Genomic DNA, 22,140 nt, shown 5'->3' on the forward strand with positions numbered 1-22,140 from the left:
CCTAATAGTAATAACTAATAAATTATAATTGACAATATGCCTATAACAATTAATATTAAGTAATCATAGAATTTTTCAGACTTGGGTAAAATACTTTTTAAAAGTATTTCAAGTACCTGCATATTCCAAATAATTAAAAATAAGTATTCAAAATAATATGTATTTGAATACTTTATGATAATAATATTCCTAAGTATTCTAAATATTTTTCGAATACTTTTTTTAGTAGATTTAGATCTCAATAGCAAAAATATTATTTTTTTAATTCTGTGTTTAAAAATGAACATTATTATAATCTTGATAATACACACCTATATGGCTAACTATTAGTTATAAATTATATTCAAATTAGTATAATTAATAAGTAATAATTAGTAATGTATAATAGTATACATATACAAGAAAAAAGTATTCGGAATACTTAAAAATATACCGGAACACTACACTACCCAAGTCTGCTATTCTGCTAACAAAATGCACGTTAATTGGTGTATTTCGTAAATTCGTAATAATTCAAATATGAATTAACAGGGCGAACCGACTACTAGCGCTTGGTGGCGATTCTGTTTGATAACGTGACAGTAAGAATTCACTTTTCTTATCCAGTGGCCAGTCCTTATTATTATATGTTCATGGATAGGACATAAGAACTTATCACGTGAAACTTTAGTGATACTATTTTTAAGGTTATATGGGGCAAATATTGATATGATAATTGATAAATAATAATTAATATTTTTAATATTTTAAATATTTAACAAAGTTTAGAGTAATTTTCCAGGCACAAGTGGCACAACAATCAAAATACAAACTGACAAATATCTAAATATAACTGACTATCATGTTATTCATTATTATTTAATAAAATAGTTTTGCACATAACCTTAAAAACCCCCATATCGTCTTTCTCTCTTTACGTTCTCTCTCCCCCAAAAAAGCACACAGCCCCATATGGAACTGGTCCTATCCATTCTTATATTATTATCTATGGTCATAACCCATAGAATATTATACTCGACAACGCAAGTTTTATTTCAAGTAATAATTATCAACATTTCTAACCAACCACCGACTTTCCCTCGATTTTTAAGTGTGTCACATTTCTGCACGCCACTGCTGTTAACCCATGTACACAAATTAAATTAAAATGGCCAATGCGGATAACAATATTAGGTAGTATTGTTAAGAATTAATACTCTTATATAATTTACATGAGAAATACAAAATATTATGAGCTCTGAATTACTAGTGCATTTTTTATATTATAATCTAAGAGGATACAGATGATTTGGAAAAAAATTATTTATTTTATACATCCTAAAAGTTAATCAAATATGTATTATGTGTTTGAATTATTATTCTAGGTCTAACAATTAAAAATAAACTGTCATTACCAAAGAATGAAGAATTTAAAAAACAAACGTCTGTGTATGAATGAACACAATATAAAAGTTAAATATTTTTTAGATAATTATTTATGTTAATCATATTATTATACCCACAACATTACATTATTAGGTTACCTATTTGTAATTAATTACATTCCTTATGTCGTATATTATATATTATCAAAAATTGATATATTGAAAAGTCCTCAACCTTGCTGTTTATATGATCAGCATGGATCGATTTTGGATGTTTGGATTCAAATTATCAATATTTAAAAAAAATATTACATTAATTAGGTTGATAGTAAATGGACTATTGTGTTTGGTATTTGAAGTTCTGGTATTATACAGTGAAACCTCCCTTAACAGACACATCTGAATAGAGGGAAAAATTTTGGTAACCGGTATTTAGCGGTTTAACTGTATTATATTATGTTATATAATAGCTGTTGACATACTTATTCCCACTAAACATTCATTTTAATGTCTTATAGTAAAATAAAAATGCATATGCATAACCTTTTCTTTGATTATATTATAGGCCCCACTGAATACGATGGCTTACGATTTCACAATTTAAGTTAAGTATGATTTACTTATTTTTTATATATAGTTATTTTAATTACAATAAACAAAAACATTTTAAAACTAATAAGACTAAAATTATTTAAATCTTTAAATATTTAAGTAGCGTACTACTGATTTAATTTATTCTTGTTATAATATATATTTTTAAGAATCTTAAAAAAGTTATTACTACACGTCTTAAATGACTTAATATCTGATGGTAACATTAAATATATTATAGATGTTTGGACCTATATATTATAAATATATGGATTATGTTAGTTTTCTTTCAATGGTCGACACATTAGTATTAAAATAATTATCTAGTATTATTTCCATGTTCGATTAAAAGAAATTTAATATATCTTTATTTATAAATTTAAAGAACAGAAGCTTTGTAGAATATTTTTTTTTGGTATTATCTTGTTTAGATTAATTTTTAAAATTCTATTTTCAATTTTTGTTATTTGATAAGTTTATAATAATTTCATTAATAACTCCCATTATTATATAAATACCACAATTAATTATAAGGCACTAAGGCAGTATAAATTATAATAAGTTCTGATACACATATTAAATGTAAAATATTACAAACACCTACATGCATTGTCATCATCTTAAAACGCACAACAGCAAATTGTACATTTTTTCCACGTTATGTAGTATCTTATGAGTTAATTTTATTGTTACTTTAAGTTGATTTTTTTTCTAAAAGCCACAGATTTAAAATATAATATTCTCTTTGTAAATATTACAAACTTGACTATTAATTTTAATATATACATTTATTTAAAACTGTGTTGTTAAATTACTAAGTTATTTGTTAGAACATAAAAAAAAGTAGTTATTACATTTTTATGAAAAATTGCCCAGGCTTGCTAACAATGTTCAATTAATTCTAATACTAAACATAACAGAGTTAAATGGAATATTCAGGAGGTAAAATTTTTTATGTTTTGTGTTTGTAAGACAAAGATAATGCATGTGTGTTCAGGGTCCTCTTAAGAGTAGGTTAAGTCGATGTTTGTAATGCATAATGTAGGCAGGTGGGATAAATTCGCAATATTCGTTAACTTTATAATGGATTGTCAATCGAGAAGTGACCATGGCAAATATACAAGAAATAATATCGGTAAAACACTATAATTCACTGTAATAAGTTACAAACAAGGTAGGAAATCCAACACTGGTTGTTCTATTTTTCTCACGTTTTTGAAAATTCTTAATAGTTTAATTCTTGGTTAACTTTGAAACATAATATTAAGTCGCACAAATATTTTATTTTATTATTACAAATTTTATTAATTCCACCACGGACAAGGGATTCTAGACACTAAACGGTCAATAGAACCGTAACATTATAACTTATAAGTAAAGTGTGGTAAGTATCGCATATTTTAATTGTTGATATTTAAACATCCAATATGAAATTTTACATTATTTAGAGTTGCATTTAACTAATAATATCATGAAATATCTTACAAAACTTATAAAAGTACAAATATAATTTGATTTTTTTTCGTAATACAAAAAAAAACATAAATTGGTCTTTTATGTTAATACTAATTTGTTATGTCCAATTGAATTTATTTAAATTGTTGAGGTTGAGGTCCAAATAACCCACCACTTTGTTTATTAGCCATTCTTGATGGAGCAAATCCCAATAGTTTTTGAATATTCTATTATACAAAAAAAATAACCATTAATTAATTGTTTATACAATTATTAATATTACATCGTTTTAAAAAATATTTTTATCTTACTTGACGTATTGACATGGTACACAATATATACAAGAAAATAAATGAACATTCTGTGTAATTATCACCAGGTAGATTTCTATGTGATAAGCCCTGAACCCAAGGAATAGGTGTAAAAGGTAATCTTGCTACAACACGTCCATCAAATCTATGTATATGAAATATAAATTAAATATTTAAAATATTATTTTGGAAATTTACAAATAAAACTCACATGCTGTTGAACATGCTTAATAATGCTGTAAATGCAAAACCAATGGCAAACATGGACTTCATTTTTACCATTGACAAATCACGATTGTTAATTTTAAGTTTTTCCTCAACACGTTCAATTTTTTTCTTCTGTTGTTTGTCTACAGAGTCTCCATGAGCTTCTTTACGTTTTTCAACTGAAATAATAATAATATTTTTTCAATAAAATTATAAAAATGTTTGTAATGTTTTGTAAAAGTATGAAAACTTACGTTTTTTACTAGATTTTTCAATTTCCACTTTTAGTTTTTGATATTTTTCGGTTCGATATACTAATAACCATGTTAATCCTGCAAAAACATATATTTTATATAAGTTTTAATAGTTATGATTTATGAATATAAAAATACTAACAAATTTAAGCTCGTTTAAAGGAAACTAAAAACACCAATGTAATGAATAACAACTTGTAATTATCATACTTCATGCAAATGCTGTACACATAATAGCACTTAAATTAAGATTTATAAAAGCAGAAATAATAATATTCTTTATAAAATTAATTTTTACACATGAATATACGTAATACGTACTGTGTGTCTGTGTACATGAATACATGATATATGATACAAACAATAATTCTCTTAAGAAAATGTCAGCGCACTATTTGTTTTCTCTCTCTGACCCACACGCAACATAGACAAAATGCATTTACGCTGAATCATTTTTTCTGTTTTTAAGTAATCTTAGAGAAAAATCCCCATTTACAAAAAAGATAGAGAATAATGTTTTCATTTTTATAGAAATATAGAAATAATTTTAAGATAATGCGAGTAGTAAAGTAACAAATGTTAATATTATATGTAAAATAGTATGAATAATATATTATTGAACATATTAATAATACTGAATTACTATAAATATAAAATTATATACAATAATAAATATTATAAAAACAAAAAAATTATATTTTACTTAGTTAAGAGCGATTTATGACAACTCACTGGAACTAAACTTTCTTATAGCCGTTTGTATTAAGCTATTAGTAATTTACATTGATTATTTAATATAAAATAAACCGTTAGATGTTGATAAAATCCTAGTTTCAGCTATCTATAACGACTTTAATGAAATCATTTCCAGATAAATGTCCATCAGTTTAACAAATCAGAGGCATGAAAAATAGTTTTATATATAGTTTATTATGTAGTATCAATATTTTCAAAATATTATTTCTATTACAGCCAGTACAGGGTTGGTGTAGCTAAAATAAGTAGGTATTTTATATATAAATATAATTATACCAACATAATATTAAAGTTGTCGTCATTTTATCATACAAAACACAATACATAAAGTATTTATGAACAATATTTGTCATTAATTTAGTTTTATAAATATTACATATGATTATGTATTTTTTACAAACCATGAATTTTTATAACAGTAGGTATCTCAATTTTTCTTTTAAATGTAAACTTTATTAGTTACTTAAATAGTAGTTGCACTACAGAGAATTCAAGTCTATCCTGTATAAAAATAAATAAAATGAATCTTTTAAGTTGTATAATATACTCTAATAATTTTCATTCTATAAGTTTGCAACGTATTTACTTATCAAAAAAATTAATTTTTGAATGGAAATCAAACAAAAGTTCCTGCTTACAGAGAGGTACAATTGTTATATTCTATATTTTATTCTAATGGATTAATGACTACTCTTTTTAAATTACACATGCATTTTATCTACACATAAAAACATTTTTAGATACACAGAGGTTTTTGAAGTAGGGTCATTGGACCCCCCCCCTTCTATCATGCCGTAGTATGCTTTACCGTACGCATTGTATAGATTATTACAGATTGTATATATTGTTGTTTTATAATATAAAAAATAAAAGATACACAGATGAGCAAATTTTTGTAATGAACAAAATAATAAAAACAAACACATGATAACAAAATAATGATGTATATATATATAATGATAGCGTAAGAGTAGACAGTGATAGCCATAAGCCTATAACACGTGTGTAGTTGTTTTCATAATTTCATCTAAATCATTATTTAGCATGCTCTACCATCTACGGTTTTAAATGGTACAATTCGATTTCCCAATCCCCTACCAAGAAAAGTTAGAGTGCGGGACACCATGCATATTTTGATATTTGTTGGTAATGTATATTTGATATCAACACATACACAGCGTCACAGCGACCATTCATTTGAAAGTCTGTCACAAGACACAAACTACACCACACCTACCCTATATCAAACATAATTAAAAAGTGTACAAAAACGTCTAAAATCATATTTATCTGCAAAACAAATGCATCTAGTTTAATTTTAAGACAAAACACAAACGTGATAATAGATATCCCACAGTTGATAAAGCTGAATTTACCTTCTCCTAATAGAGCCGTACAAATTGAAATAAATACGATGAGAAATGTATCGGACCACATTGTTCTGAGTTCTAATGCATTGAGTGTTGAATAGGTGGTAGGTAGGTATTTTCGCGTTAAATGTCGGTTTATCGTTGGCGTTTAGACGATAGCCAATACGGGAATCATCAAAACGCGGTTCCAATTGTCTATACTACAAATTACAAAACGGTAGAAGCCGTTTCTGAATGATTTTCTCTATGAGAATAACGCTCTAATATCACAAATTCACAAACTCAAAATTCTGATGTCGTTATCATCGTGATTACTTGTTATCACGGTCGTCGTGTCGCCGCGTTGTAAGCCATTGATTAAACACGTCATCTATCGGAAACTGTCTGTTCATGCCATGAAATGTTTTGCCGGCCCGTCAAAATCCATATTTTGCGCTCGTCAAAATTGAAAATTGTAATTTGAAAAATTTAATAGGAATTACAACTCTGTCCCTACGATCATTACGATTGTATTTCGCTGACACGACATAATATTTTTAATTAAATAATACTCATTGAATTGATACAAAAATGTAAATTTCCAAATTAATAATTAATATTATAAATACATATAATATAACAAAACAATTATAAAATATTCAAAATGTGTATCGTACGCGGTTCAGGGCCGGTGTTCCGAAGGGAAGTAGGGTATGTGGGGTAGTGACGCCCGGTCATCGTAAAAAGTCGGCATTTCGGCAGCCGGAATTTTTTTGATAAAATTGACAAACTATTTGCTTTATTTACAAATTATTAATTTTAATTTTAATTTAAAACTTTTTAAATGTATTATAATTATAAAATTCTCTATTAAAATAAAAATGCAAATTATATTATTAGTAATAACTATAGAGCCCGGATTTCAATGCAAAGTGCATATTTTTTTGGTTGATCATACACAATGCTTTCCAAGTACATAATTCGTTTTATGTAACGAGGGTTTGAAAGCTACAATTTTATTTTTCATTTTTTGACGTTTTTTCGTTTTTAGAGCATTTTAAGTATTATCGAGTCATTTTGTTGGTTTTTAATGCATATTTGTTCAATATAGATATGAAGTTTAGCCTATTCAAAATATTATCTAAAGATAAATTATTTTCTTGATATTTAAGAAGGTTTATCGGGTTTTTCCATACACATTGTCCATTTTTTTTCGATTCAGTTTTTATCTTATTTATTATGATTACTGTGGAGCGTCACCAGCATTCGGTCAAATAACAAATAATCAGTCAGTTCGTGTTACATCATAGCAGCATCATAGCAGACAATATTTCAAATTTTCAGTTTTTTTTTAATAAAATAATAAATTAATAAATAATAATTATATCTCATTTATAAATTACAATTTGTATAAAAAAAATATATGCCATTTTTAAGGGCAGTTTTGTGGTAAAATGAATTTTTGGCTATTTTTTAGAGCAAATTTGTATGGTTTTAAGTGCATTTAAATCCGGGCCCTAGTAATAACAAATGCTTTAATATTTATTAATGAACACCACCTAGCAATTTCTATTATGATTTGTATTTGTATTTATATTTACAAAATAAATATATCATACAACGAATACGTATATCGGTAACATAAATCTATTTTATAGATACTATATAATAGGTATTTTTATTTTTATTCAATTTCGTATTTTGAGAATTATGTAGGTAGTCAGTGGCGTATTTGAGATAATTTTTCAGGGGCGGCAAAATACGAAAATCTCTCAGCTGTTAAAATATAAGGAAATTTGAATACAATTAATTATACATTTTAATTTTTTTTGTTAGGGTTTTAGACACTGGTTCAAACTTGTTCAGTTATAATCCAAAATAAATTCAACACAATAAAAGCACCATATTTATTGCTCAAAAGTTTAAATTTGAATATAATATAGTCTATAGTCATAGGTAGTCAATATAATTATAATATAAAATCTATATTTCTTTTTTTCGTGGCACTGTGGCAGCAAACATATCAATGACCTCATATATTTGAATGTCCCTGTGTGTATGAATATTTAGTAAAGCCAACCCAACTAAGCAATCTTGTCCCATTCTCGACCGCAACCAAGTTTTTAACCTAAGTTAAAAAAGCAAAGGATAACAAAATAATGAAATTATCATACATAAGCAAATTACCAAGTCACTATTTGGACATAAGTGTGAAATTGGTCAGTTATAACACTTATAACAGATGAGAAAATTATATTATGAATTATTAATTCAAATTATACTTAAAAATGATCAGTGATATGTGGTCAATGGTCATATAAGGTATACCTAACATAACTTTGTTATTTTATAGACTTAAAATTTAAAGTAAAATATTGCAATATACATGCAGCAAGAGATGTTAGCATAAAAGCTATGTAGTAAAGCTAGTATAAGTAATGAAACTCATTAATATAAATTATAATAGATGAATAACAGATGAACAGAAATACAGAATTAACTATTAAGACGTATTAACTTTTAGTATAAGTATAAAAAAAATAAACTATTATCACAGAATATTGACTATTGATTTTTATTACAACTTACTATACTTTATTTCTATGATTGACTCAAAACATGGGCCATGGTACCTATTAATGTTAGTTACAAAATTGGGATATCGTATTTGGTGGAAACCACCATTTAAGATACCTAATATAAATCTTATCTTAAATAGTTAAGTCGTGGTGGGAACTGGAAACGCATGTAAGCAAGTATATCCTATAAAGTCATAATACTCATAATAATGGAATTTAATTTATAACTACAGCTTCCACAAAACAGTAAAAAAAAACAAGCCTAGGGGGGGGGGGCAAATGCCCCCCTCAAATACGCCACTGTAGGTAGTAGGACATTTTAATTCTTGATCTTAGGTATGCAATTTATTATACGTTTCATGGTATAATATAGTATATAATTTTAATATGTATATAATATATAATATATTATAATAATATGAAATATATTATATAGCAGGTTTTAGGAAATAATTGGTTTTTTATGGGAATTATAATTTTGTTATTTTTTTTTTAAATATTCTACAAGAAAATAATGGTCCCCACTAAACATAGGTCATATTATTAAATTATATTGATTTATTGATTAATTTGATGGCCACGTTTAAACGGACTAATAAGAATATATTGCAAATATTTAAAAAAAAATATTTTAGATACATACCATTTTAAATGTTTTCAAAACATAACATGAAATATTTTTAAAATGATTAAAAAACATTTCGATGATTATTTTTTTTTGCGACAATAAATGTTTTTAGGATATTTTTAAAACCTAGAATGATGATTAGAAAATTATATGAAAATGTTATTCGTTTTCTAAAAAATATTTTCAAAATGTTTTTAAAATGTAATTTCGCTATGTGGGATTATTATTATCGCCATGAATTTCTTTTGTTTCAGTTATTGTAAAATTTCCCGGTGGTTTGCAATCATGGTTCTTAACTTCTTCAACCACGATATGATGAACAGGATTTCTCCTAATCCACCTAGAAAAATGTAATGTTAATACAAGTAAGTATTTAAGGGTGTCGAACAACATATTTCATACCAATTATTAGGTACTATATATTGAAATGCCTCCTGTATCTGGCCTACAATATAAAATCACACAGTCTCTTGCCAAAAATCCTATATGCCAATATCTCCCCATTCACTAAACCTTAAAATTATATCATCATCTTCCGGCTAAAAAATTACAATATTTTAGAATTATTTTGGTTATAATATTAATATTTAGTATATGTATCTTGTATTTGTACTTATTCTTATAAGTCATAATACAAAATAGAAAAATATTATTTACTATTTCATTTGTCGTCCCAGACTTGACGTACGATAACTTGTTACTTGATGTATAGGAGGAGTAATATTATGCCACTTATTATATTGTACGTATGTGATTCGGTCATTTCGCCTTCCCTTCCATTAATTATTTTCGGAAGATCTATAATAATATAAATAGTAAATTATACTAATGACTGTGAAAAAAATTATTTACTTTTTACTTTTCAAATCAGAGGCATTACCCAAACAGCGTTTTATTTTATTTTAATTAGATTCATCATATAAATATATAATACCTACGTAAAATTAATATCTTATACTTACCAAATATAATCCATGTAAAAGTACCCCGAACATAGGAATTAATAAACTGACAAAGTAGTACTGAAAACAATAACAATTTCCGGTAAGTACAGTGTGCACATTTTATTAATACGTAGATACTATTGTGTATACACTGTACATTTTAGGTAAATATCTTCAATATGGATTAATAATTATTATAATTTATAAGTTTATAACAAAATATTTTCGGATAAGACCATTATGGGTTTTTTGCATACCTTGTTTATAGTAGTCAATTTAATTGGAAATCTTTCCATACACAACATTCCATAACATTTGATAATATTCTATTATTTTGTATTTGTTTCTCTGGTTCCTCATCGTTATTTGTTATTACTGCACAATGTACAGTGTCAGACTGGCACACAAAAGGCCCATGGATCAGTTTTTTAAGGGGCCTTATCATTAAATACAAAATTTACTTGAAATTTTGGTGAATAAAAGCCCACCACCTTTTTTCCTTTAAAAATACATTTATTCAAATTCCTGATATTTTTTGTACTACTGTTAAAGAATGTCCTCTTTGTGGCTATACAAACTTCCATTTTTCAAATGAGAATCTCCTTATTTACTGAAAATTATTTAGCAGATGATGTTTTGTAAACGTAAATGCATCTATAAATTGACATTAATTTTTTTACTTTATTAAGAGAAAAAAAGGATTCCTATTTTAAAAACTGAAGTTTGTATTGTAACAATATCGTCCTTAAATAGTAAATCTTAAGTATTCAAAAATCTTCAAGAGTATTTAGAAATTCTAAAAATCAGAATTTGAATATTTTACGTTCAATTTAAGTAAAAAATAGAGCGAGCTTGCTTAAAAAATCACTCCGTATAATATTAACGCAAAGTCTAACGAGAGGAATCATTCGTTTAGTAAAATAAACTATGAAATTATTGAAATATTTAAAACTGCAAAATAATAAATAATAATTATTAATTAGGTAAACAGAAACGAAATTACGAAAACCAAAATTATATTTATATTATCTATAGAATTTTAACTTTGAAGACAAATCCATAAGCTATACATAATACATATGCATGATATTATTCACGTAAACTTTCAAAAGTAAATGTATAAATGTCAATAAAATTTCATTCGTTGGATCAAAAAGCTTGAAAAATTAATACAAGGCTCCTGATTGTTACTTTATCAGTTGAACAATATTTAAAACACACTGCAGGCACAATTTTCTTTTATAAGCATTTAAAGTTAAATAGTTAATAGGTCTATGGTGGATACATATACTTGAATATTTTAAAGTACATCAAATTAAAATTTAAATGTTTTTGGTGAAAACTAATTCAATCTACAGTTTTACTATAAAAGTATTACTTTAATAACAATACCACAAGGCACAAAATATACTTTAATACTTATATTGTAACTTGCCCACATATTTATTATTATAATAATTTTATAGAATATAATGTGAAATTATATTACAATTAGTTGTCTTTATAGTTTATTTACTTTCTACCTTTACTGTCATTTTAACATATCATATACCGCCTAAACCGGCTATACCTAATTGATAAATAAGATGCTAATTTACGAATATCTAAATATAGCTAATACTTTTTTGTTTTTAGACTAAACTAACAAAATATGTTTTTGATTTACCGCAAAAAGTTATTTTAGGACTCGTCATTATTAATCTGATTATAATTTTTTTTTCTAGTCGGTAAATATGGTATTCGGACTTCGGAGTAGGAAATTTTATATGACCCCCTCCCCCCCTTCAGATTTTTCTGGCACCGGCCACGACGAGTTGGCGATAGAGATATGATTCTGTTTTTGGTATTTTCTTCTATTTATATTTTATACCTAACATTATTGATGTATTTTATCGCTAAACTGGCCGTGGCTTGTGTATACGAGTAATACGAACGATTAGGTACTCGCGTTGTAAATGTGTAATAGCGTTTAAGCGTTAGTTTAAAGCACTTTATATATTTTATTCCAATCGTTCGTTATTTGAAACGTAAATTTGTAATTTTATACTTCACTATTTGTTGTGAGATTATGGTAGGTTACAGGTGCATCGTGTATAATGTATCAGGTATCTTCGAAAAACATCTGAAAAATAAAATGTTTCAAAACAATTGGGAAGAAGAATATTTTGTTATACCAAATAAAAACGGTTCAGCTACTTGTTTAATTTGTCAAGAAAGTATTATAACTTAAAAATATTATATTATTCGGACTAAAGTACAAAACACAAATCATTTGATAATGCTTATAGTCCCGGATCTTTGATGAAACATGAAAAGTTAGCTTTTTTAAAAAACTTATTGCAACAACAACAAAATCGTATGTCAGTGTTGTGGTCGCCTGTGGACAATACAAAACAATACAAAAATGTGCCCACTTGTTACTAACCTGAACATCAACATATCTATGTGAAACTTCATACTCAAATATTAAATATGCAAAGAATAAGTACTGAAATCGGTTTACTGATTCATTTCTTGACAATTTGTTAACTACAAACCCGATGTATCCAAAATAGAGAAAACAATTTCTCAATATCAAAAATCACACTAATTTAAAATAAATATTACATTTTTTATTATAAATTATCAAATGTTATACATATATTGTATTTAAAATTATTTGTTTTTCAAATCCATTTCCCATTCAAATTGACTTGCAGCCTGCGTAATATTTTAAAATATATTATGGGGCCCAATAAAAAAAAAAAGGGTAAGTGGATGTCACTCTGCTGTACAGTAAGTTACAAGTGGGCCACTGTAATGGATATTAGATGGTGTTCAATTTAAATTCAATGATGTAATATTTATAGTATTACGGTTCAGAGCGGGGACGGTATGACAAGCCAGGGATATTTTATATTATTATATTGTTATTATTAATAAAGTATCCGATAAGTCGACTTGATATTATATTTGCATATTGTCATATTTCAATATTTGTAAATAATAATATAATAATATACTTTAGAAGTTTCAAGTACCCACAACTAATATTTTTAAATTACAATAAAATAACTAAAATCGTTGTTCTTTATAGTTATTTAACATGTATAATTTCGTCCAAATTTGAACTTTGAAAAAAAAAAATCTGTGGTTATATATTTTTTAGATTTGTTGGTTACAGAATTATTAAGTACTTACGTGCAACCTTGTTTTAAATTTTTAATCCTATTTAACTACTATATAATTTGTAAATGTCGTCAATATTTGAACTTTAAATGCTTATAAAAAAAATGTGCCAATGTATTTTTAATATTTTTCAATTGCTGTTATAACAGTAGTAAATTGACAAGATTTTTGCCCATATGAATACAATTTTTATCGATATTTATAGAAAAAGAAACCATAAAAAATTTTAATTAAAAATGTGCTTAAACAGCTTAAAATGCAGTTTAGATTCCAAGTGATTTATTGGAATTTTTTTTTCAAACGTGTGTTTTTTCATGCTTAGTTGGATGGTACTTTAAAAAAATGTTAATCAAACTTCATTTGAATAATGCACAATATTTAATCTTTTTCAAACGTATTTTTCTACTATTATTTAAGGTAAAATAAAAATTCAAGCTCTATCTGACCTGCATAAAACTTCTCATCTTTCAGATAAAAAAATTACCAAAATCCGACCTTTTTAACGAGGCGTGAGGGTCAATTTCTCATGTAACGATTTTGCTATTTTGTTGTTATTCAAAAACGAATAACTCTAGATACATGAAAATTTTACTTAATGTTTATATTTTCATTTTCTATACACGATAAAATTTTTACTCTTTTTGAGCTGTTTACGGACATTGTCAGTTTTCAATTTTTTTAGTTTTTTTTCTATAAATATCAATTAAATTTCATTTGTTGGGTAAAAAAGCGTGAAAAATTAATGCAAGGCTCCTGATATATTGTTACAATACCATTTAAAAATATTAAAAATACATACGCACAATTTTTTTTTATAAGTATTTAAGTTTAAATGTTGACAAAATTTATCAAATTTAAAATTTAATAATTATGTTGTAGTCAAAAATGTAAATAATGTTCAACTTTTATAGCTAAGGATTGAAAATTTAAAACAAGGCTTCACGTAAATAGGCAGTGGCGTAATTACGGGGGGCAAGGGGGGCATTTGCCCCCCACAGAAATGTTTGTGAGGGCAAAAATATCATTTTGCCCCTCCAAATAATCAACATTTAAAAAGTATTCTTAACAAGACTGTTAACATATTTTTATAATATTAAAATATTTGTTTCCTCAAATAACTTTATAAAAGTTTATACTTATTTTAGGTTTCTCTTGTTGAATAATATAATGTTGACGTATTGTCAGTATTACTGTTATCGCAATAATCGTATTATTCGTGACTATTATTATCCGTGATTCGTGAACACGTTATTATCTTGAAATCGCGATTGTGATTACAGGAACAACCGAACAGGAGGTTATTTTTTTTGCCCCCTCTAGATTTTTATCCAATTACGCCACTGTAAATAGGTTATGTATAAATTACTTTATTCACAATAATATCATCAAATATACTTGGTAATAATATCATAGGCTGACTGACCGTTTTCGCTTAGAATCGTTTTTCTAATACAATGATATTATATCATTGAATTCAAATTTAACACCACCCATTACAGTGACCCACTTGTAACCTACTGTACAGCAGCGCGACATCCACTTACCCACCTTTTTTTGTTATGTAGGTTTACGTAGGGAAACTTAAGGGGAATCTTGTATTACATTTTGAAAACTTAGATAAAAATAGAAACATTTTTATGAATTTCCAATTCGAAATAATTTGTAAATTTTCGTGATTTTAATGAATTTTGTCAACATTTTAACTTCTGGCATTAGTGGCATTTATAAAAAATTATTATGAATTTACGTTTAACTTCAGTTTTAGTTTTCACTAACAACAAATACAACTTATGAAGAACGTTGTACTACATTTACAAGTTTTTTGAATGAGCATAAAATATTTTGTAGGCAATAATTAAAAAAGAACTATAATAAAACTCAAAATTTTCTTATGGCTATATAAATAGCTGAAAAAAAGTCGCAATATTTCGAACATTTTATGGTGCATATAAATAGTTAATATAAACATTTAGTGAAATTTTTAATGGTTACAACCATAACCAAAATCCATTTCGTCGCAAAAATTACCGTTTTTTCTTAATTTTTTGTTAGTTTTTCAAGACGCTTTTGACTGGGAATTTTCAATTCCATGAAAATTAAATCATTATTTTGACTACTTATCGTGTACACAGATACGTAAAAAATAGTACCTAATTAAAAAAAAATTCATCCGCTTAGTCGCTCAGAATCCAAAAATTAATGACTGTTGAGTATGGGTGTCGGGTGGTGTATATCATAAACTAGTTATAAACTTATACATTTTTATAAAACTTCTTTCGTATTCAACGTCCAAAGTCATGGAACAAACTGTTCATTTAGCCGACGATCGGGCGAACGTGGTACCGTCTGATTACTCTGAATCTGGCCGCCCAGTGGTAAGACCGTGGGATTAATAATATTATCATACCTTGGAATGATAAGTCCTGCTGCTGCTCGCTGTAGCGGACGTTTGGCCGTTCGAACAGTTGGACGTTGGGTTAAAGAGTTGTAACTTACTTTTGATCTCGTTTACACGATTTTTCGATTTTCGTGTGTTTCAATTTTGTGTGTAACATTTTTTTCTCATAAAAAAACCGAAATTCGTGATATCGATTAAGTTGAAATTAATTTTACACCCTTTCCACGGACGACGTAATCGACGTTTTCACGTATACGCGATACCTTCCACAGACAGTGTTGTGTCGCGCCCCATTCGTAATCGTCTGGAAAGTGGAAATCATGTTTTAATGTTCCTTATCATTTTTATTTCATTATCACCTCGCTCCGATTTACTTCACCGTCGTCCATCCGGTCCGGCGATCCATGTTTCGTAAATAATAAAACATTTTTTTTTTTACCCAAATGTGTGACTTTTAAAAGTTTATATTAATAATTACAAATACCAAAAACACCAACCATGTATTCTGTTTGGCGGCAGTATCAATATGTCTATAGAAATACAGTAAGTATATTATGTTTATGATGAGTTGGGTAACAAAATAAAAAAAATGTTTTATGAATATCGGAAAATAAGTTAATGTAAATATGGTTTTCTGTGAAAATTTTTATATTTTATTATTTGTGTTTCTTAATATTATAACTAAACACAATTAATTTTCATATATATAAGTATTAACATGATATTGATATGGTAGTTTATTATACAAATTGTAGGTATTGATTTAAACTTAAGTTAAACTCATGGGCTATAAATCGGCATTTTGTCTTAAAAAAAATCTTCAGGGTCTAAGTTAAGCATCGTAAGTTAAGTATTGAACCTATTTAATTTATTCAATATTATATACTATAATATTTTCTGTTAATATATATTTTGGATGTTCCGTTTATGATATTCTTAAGGGGCTTGATGTTATTTTCTTTCAGAAGCTCGTATTATTTATAAACATTTACTTAAGTTGTAAAATATAATATCCTTTTACAATTAGTTACAAATTGTAACTAATTTTGTTTTTATCAATAATTTAATTAATTTTTTTTTGTTGTAATATTTGCATTATATTAAACTTAATTGGTATTACAGCATTGCTTGAAGTATTATTCAACGTCACCTCCACAAAAACCAAATTTTGTCATGCAACTGATCTATAATATAAGGGATGAGATTTCTAAAAGCAAAGAGATGAAAAAAAATTTGGAACAATTCCGTGCTGAAAAAAAGAAATTGGAAGAATCTGATAACTTAATTAAAGCTAGGTAATATTATTGTTACTGTTCTATTAATATTTTGGTGATTAATTTATAAACATTTTAGACAGAAATTAAACACAATAGAATCAGAAACATTCAAAGTAACTCAACAAGCCAAAAATGTTGTTAATGTTGTTATGACTTCAGTGAAGAAAAAAGTAAACCAAGCTAGTGAATCTGATTTGGCAAAAAAAGCAGGTATAATTAATTTTCTTGGATATAATATATTAAAATTTATTTAAATGTTTGAACTATTGTAAATTAAGGACTATTAAGCGGAAGTATAAGCAAAACAGTACTGGAAAGTGGCACTAAAATTGGCCAGTCTGGTCCTGTCAAGACTTTTTCGAGTACCGCTGAAGCTATTTCAGCACAAATAGAAAGTGATACAACTTCATTAAATTCACATGTAAGTTTTTTTTATTTTTAATATTCGTATTTGTGTAACAATATTGATTTCTCACTTATTTAGGTTTATAAAGCACCAACAACTTTGAGAAAACGGTCAGACTTGAGTCACCAAGGAGCAGTTGTTCCTAATGAAACAGAAACTGGTATTACTGTTCATAAAGATTCAATGTAAATACATTTTACTTAAGTATTTTAATTAGATGGTTATGATTTATAATTAATTAAATTATATTATATTATATCTGAGAACGGCCCATCATTACAATTTGTATGTTATTAGGCAATTTCTAAATTGTGAGGTTATATAAATATGGAACTTTAACCAATATTTAGAATATAATATTTTATATTTCCTGTCAATATTACTATGAAAAGCAAAAGCGTAGATAGTATTCAAGATTTAATGAATTTAGGCCTCCAAATTAACTTGGACTGTATACTTGTATCTATGACCAAAAGTATGTTACTCTAATATTTCAACAGAATTAAATTAAATTGGTACGCAATTTTATAGATATTTAAATAATAAAACAATATTTGTACGTACTTTTTTATTGGTCAAAACGTGTATATTTTGCTTTCAACATTTTAAATGACTAAACTATTTAAATCAACAGTACTAAAAATTCAAACTTGTATTTCATATTTCAATTATTTTACTATAAAGTATAATTTATAATTGATTTTCAAACATTAATCATCAAATACTGTTACTATAAATTATTCCACTTATCTTAACTTAAAATACTAAACCTAAACCTATTAATATTATTAATATCCACATACGTACAGCTTATTGATCTATATTTGTGCGGTCCTCGGTTGCATTTTAATATCTTGATTTGGGATTACAATGATAATTTTACCAAAAATAATATTTTAGGTGCTGCACTAAATTTAAATTGTATTAATATTAATACCCAATCTAAATTACAACTCATCAGTATAATATTTTTCTTCGTACAAATGTTCGGTGTATAATCATTTGACTTAAAAAAATTATATAATGCAAGTTACACATAACATGTTATAAATTTGAATTATATTTTACTATTAAATATAAGTGCACCTTCAAGGTTCCTAAAGGCTAAAAGTGCTAAGCTCTATGTAACTGCTTGCACTGTTTACAGTGGTTATGATTTTTGTGTAAACAAATTTTCAAATACCTTATTGTTTTTGGATGAGTATTTATTTATTTTTTGATGAAAATTGATTAAGTCTATATAGACCTAGTTATGAAATCATAAAAGTCAATTTGTATATAAATATATTTATCTATTTTATGTAAGAAAATATTAAATATACTTACTATACTGCGGTATTACAGTTTTGCGCATGCAGACTGTAGGCATTCCCCGACTTTGTGCCATTTAGTATATGTCAAATACGTGGCGATGTGCGGAATCGAACGTGTTTTCCTCGGGCAACAGTAATACTCTCTCGTGGGCTGCAGTTTAGCTATACATTAACTATATTATGATGTCTCAAGGTCAATAATAATTATTCTCATTAATGAGAAATTTGTTAAATAGAATTACATAAATAAGTGTTATAAATTATAATATAATTATAAAAAAAAAATAAATAAATAAAACAAAATAGAATAATATAATAAATACTTATACATTAATATGGTTCTAAAAAATATTTGTTCTATGGAAATTTCATTGAATTTATGTATTAAAAATAAATGTCTTAATTCTATAATAGTCTATTGAATAAAACCAATAACCCAAACAGTTAGTTATATATTTTAATATTTTAGTTACTATGCATTATGATAAAAACTATAGTAAATTAAAATATAGAATAAATTTATTAAGCCTCAAAGTTTAATATTATAATTAATGAAATGTTTTTTTTGTTTTAGGATTTATGAAAGTTGGAAAAAATTCAAATCTGAAAATGCGTTTATGCAAAAATTATCAGACCTAAAAGAACGCTATGATGACAGTGATCATATTTTAGCACGAGCTACACGTTCAGTAACTGACACTTTATCATCAGTATTTCATAATGCTGAAATGTCAGATGTAGTAACAGAATTGTGTCGTGTTGAACCTGATTTCAGTTTAGTAAACTTTATTCGTCAGTGTGAAACTGATATCATACCAAATGTGCTAGAAGCTATAGCACGGGAAGATCTAATTATTTTGAAAGACTGGTGTTTTGAAGCTCCGTATAGAGTACTATCACATCCTGTTACCGAGCATCGACAAAAAGGTCATCAAACATACTGTAAAGTACTAGATGTACATAATGTGGATGTTGTTACTGGAAAATTAATGGAACATGGTCCTGTATTAATAATATCATTTAGTGCCCAACAAATCATGTATATTAAAGATGTGAATGGGTTAATCATTGAAGGAGATCCTCATACTGTTATCAGAGTGATGTATACTTGGGCAATGTGCAGAGATGTGAATGAGGTAAATCCAAGAGCTGCATGGAAATTATTAGACATAGCAGCAAATTCCAGTGCACAGTTATTGTAAACTGTAATTATAAGTTTTAGATTATTTGTGACAAAATATTCTTACTGTTTAAGTAAATTTCTGTTTAATATTTGATCAATTATTGTTCAAAGTTAACAAAGAACTGTATTATATTAAGGTCATACCTTAATGTGTTATTACTTATTTAGTAAAATTCTAGTTGGTTTTTATTATTTCAACTTAAAATTGAAAGAAATCCTTTACTCCAATTTGTCTTTCAACAGCTATTAATATAGAATTAATCCAGGAAAATTGTATCTACTTATTGTCTCTATCAGAAGACCAACAAGTAAAAGGTCTACAAATCTTAAGTCAATTGTATTGTAATATGCATTCATTAAGTATTCATATACACTAGCTATTAGTTTGATACTAACATGTAGTAATTTTTTCTAAATTTAACTAGAACAAATTTTTTTGAAGTCTGAGCAGTGGAATATGTACTTAATGGTGCATTATAATTTATTTATTTATAGCAACAAAATATGATAATTATTGGTAACCTTTATTGGTAACAACTAATAATATAAAACTTTTATATATTCTTATGTGATTTTTTACTCCAGTTAATCATAATATTTTAGATTCTGAGCGGTATGAAACAATGTATCATATTTACAATGGTTTTTTTTTTCAACATTAAGGGTAGTAAAAATACTCCGATTTTCGAGAACAGCGTCTTTGCTGATAGAAAAGTGAATCTATAGTTGGTACTTTTGAGTGATCAAAATTGAAAATTCCGTAAATATTTGTTAGTAACATTTTCGAAATATTTTGGCTGAGCTAGTATTATAGCCTTGAGAAATTTTTCGAAATTTCGTAAAAAAATTTTAAACTATTCTCGATAAAAACTTCTTCACTTAGTATAAAATCTAGAAAATTTAATGCAAGGTTCCTTATAAGTTTCATAAATTTAAGTTCAAAAATATTAAAGATTATCATATTTATATTGTTTATTATGAAAAAAAAGTTTATACCTACTAAAACAGTAAAATATCATATTCAAATGCATTATCAATTTGGTATAATTTGATAAAATGCCAAATCAATCACGTTTTCCTACGCAATTATAAAAAGTAAAAAAAAATAACAGTTGCATGCATTTATGTAATATGCATTAAGAGGACGTCACACCCGCATGTGTTGTCTACTTGTCTCAGTCTTACAACATAGCAAAAAACTGTTTTGCACTAGACAACTTTTATCTTTCTATGTTTGTAGTAATGGCTCCAAAGTTTCTGAACATATAGGATAGAAAATTATCTATGCAACAGCGTGCCTATATTTTAGATAACATAAATATTAAATACAATAAAAGCAATTTGCTTCTAAAGGTTTCGTTTTTTTGTTTTTTTTATTTGCTTATAAAAAATGATTAGATAGTGCTATTTAAAAAAGCACGCTGTTGCACAGATGAAGTTCTTCTTTACTTGTTGTGAAAATTTGGTAGAAAAGTTGTCCGTGCAAAACAGTTTTTGCTATGTTGTACATTTGTAAGACGGAGACAACATGTGCACATGCGGGTGTGACGTCCTCTTAAATTCATAAAATAGGTATATGCAATAATATTATGTTGTATTTAGATTATGGAGCGTTATAATGTACTTATGCAGGGGCGGATTGGCCTATCGGAAAATCGGGAATCTTCCCGATGGGCCGGTTCTTGTAAAGGCCGGCCGGGCTGCTATTATTATTATATTATAGTTACAAAAAAAAATTATATTTTTATAAATTAAGCATAAAGAGTCAAATTATTTTCAAAATTGTATGGTGTCAAAACATTCAGTGAAATTTTCTAGCATCTACAGTCATTCGTTTTTTAATTACAACAAAATGAGAAAATCGTTACATCACAAGAAATCGAGTGAATATCAAATGTTGTAAAAATATGAATTTCAAACGCTCGTAAAATTTTTAATTATACTTTCTTGTAGACAA

General features: G+C 26.6%; 2 protein-coding genes and 1 long non-coding RNA gene across 3 annotated transcripts; 1 reads left to right on the plus strand and 2 right to left on the minus strand.

Annotated features, from left to right (window-relative positions):
* Positions 1-3,218: 3,218 nt before the first annotated feature.
* On the minus strand, positions 3,219-6,598 carry LOC132936911 (calcium load-activated calcium channel). The gene is made up of 5 exons (XM_061003723.1): positions 6,315-6,598; positions 4,183-4,260; positions 3,933-4,107; positions 3,722-3,866; positions 3,219-3,637 (listed from the first exon to the last, which is right to left on the minus strand). Exons 1-5 carry the CDS (start codon positions 6,373-6,375, stop codon positions 3,545-3,547), a joined length of 552 nt encoding a protein of 183 aa, XP_060859706.1. The 5' UTR covers positions 6,376-6,598; the 3' UTR covers positions 3,219-3,544.
* A 2,849-nt stretch (positions 6,599-9,447) lies between these two features.
* LOC132933828 (uncharacterized) lies at positions 9,448-10,258 on the minus strand. The gene is made up of 3 exons (XR_009662950.1): positions 10,152-10,258; positions 9,897-10,033; positions 9,448-9,834 (listed from the first exon to the last, which is right to left on the minus strand). It is a non-coding gene; the product is annotated as an uncharacterized LOC132933828 (long non-coding RNA).
* Positions 10,259-16,090: 5,832 nt separating this feature from the next.
* On the plus strand, positions 16,091-20,375 carry LOC132934306 (mitochondrial import inner membrane translocase subunit TIM44). Its single transcript, XM_061000596.1, has 6 exons — positions 16,091-16,547; positions 17,127-17,299; positions 17,358-17,491; positions 17,560-17,702; positions 17,766-17,872; positions 19,575-20,375. The coding sequence occupies exons 1-6, from the start codon at positions 16,503-16,505 to the stop codon at positions 20,200-20,202; spliced, it is 1,230 nt and encodes a 409-aa protein (XP_060856579.1). The 5' UTR covers positions 16,091-16,502; the 3' UTR covers positions 20,203-20,375.
* The last annotated feature ends 1,765 nt before the right edge of the window (positions 20,376-22,140 follow it).

This window comes from Metopolophium dirhodum, chromosome 1 (genome assembly GCF_019925205.1).
Source record: "Metopolophium dirhodum isolate CAU chromosome 1, ASM1992520v1, whole genome shotgun sequence".
Classification (NCBI taxonomy): domain Eukaryota; kingdom Metazoa; phylum Arthropoda; class Insecta; order Hemiptera; family Aphididae; genus Metopolophium; species Metopolophium dirhodum.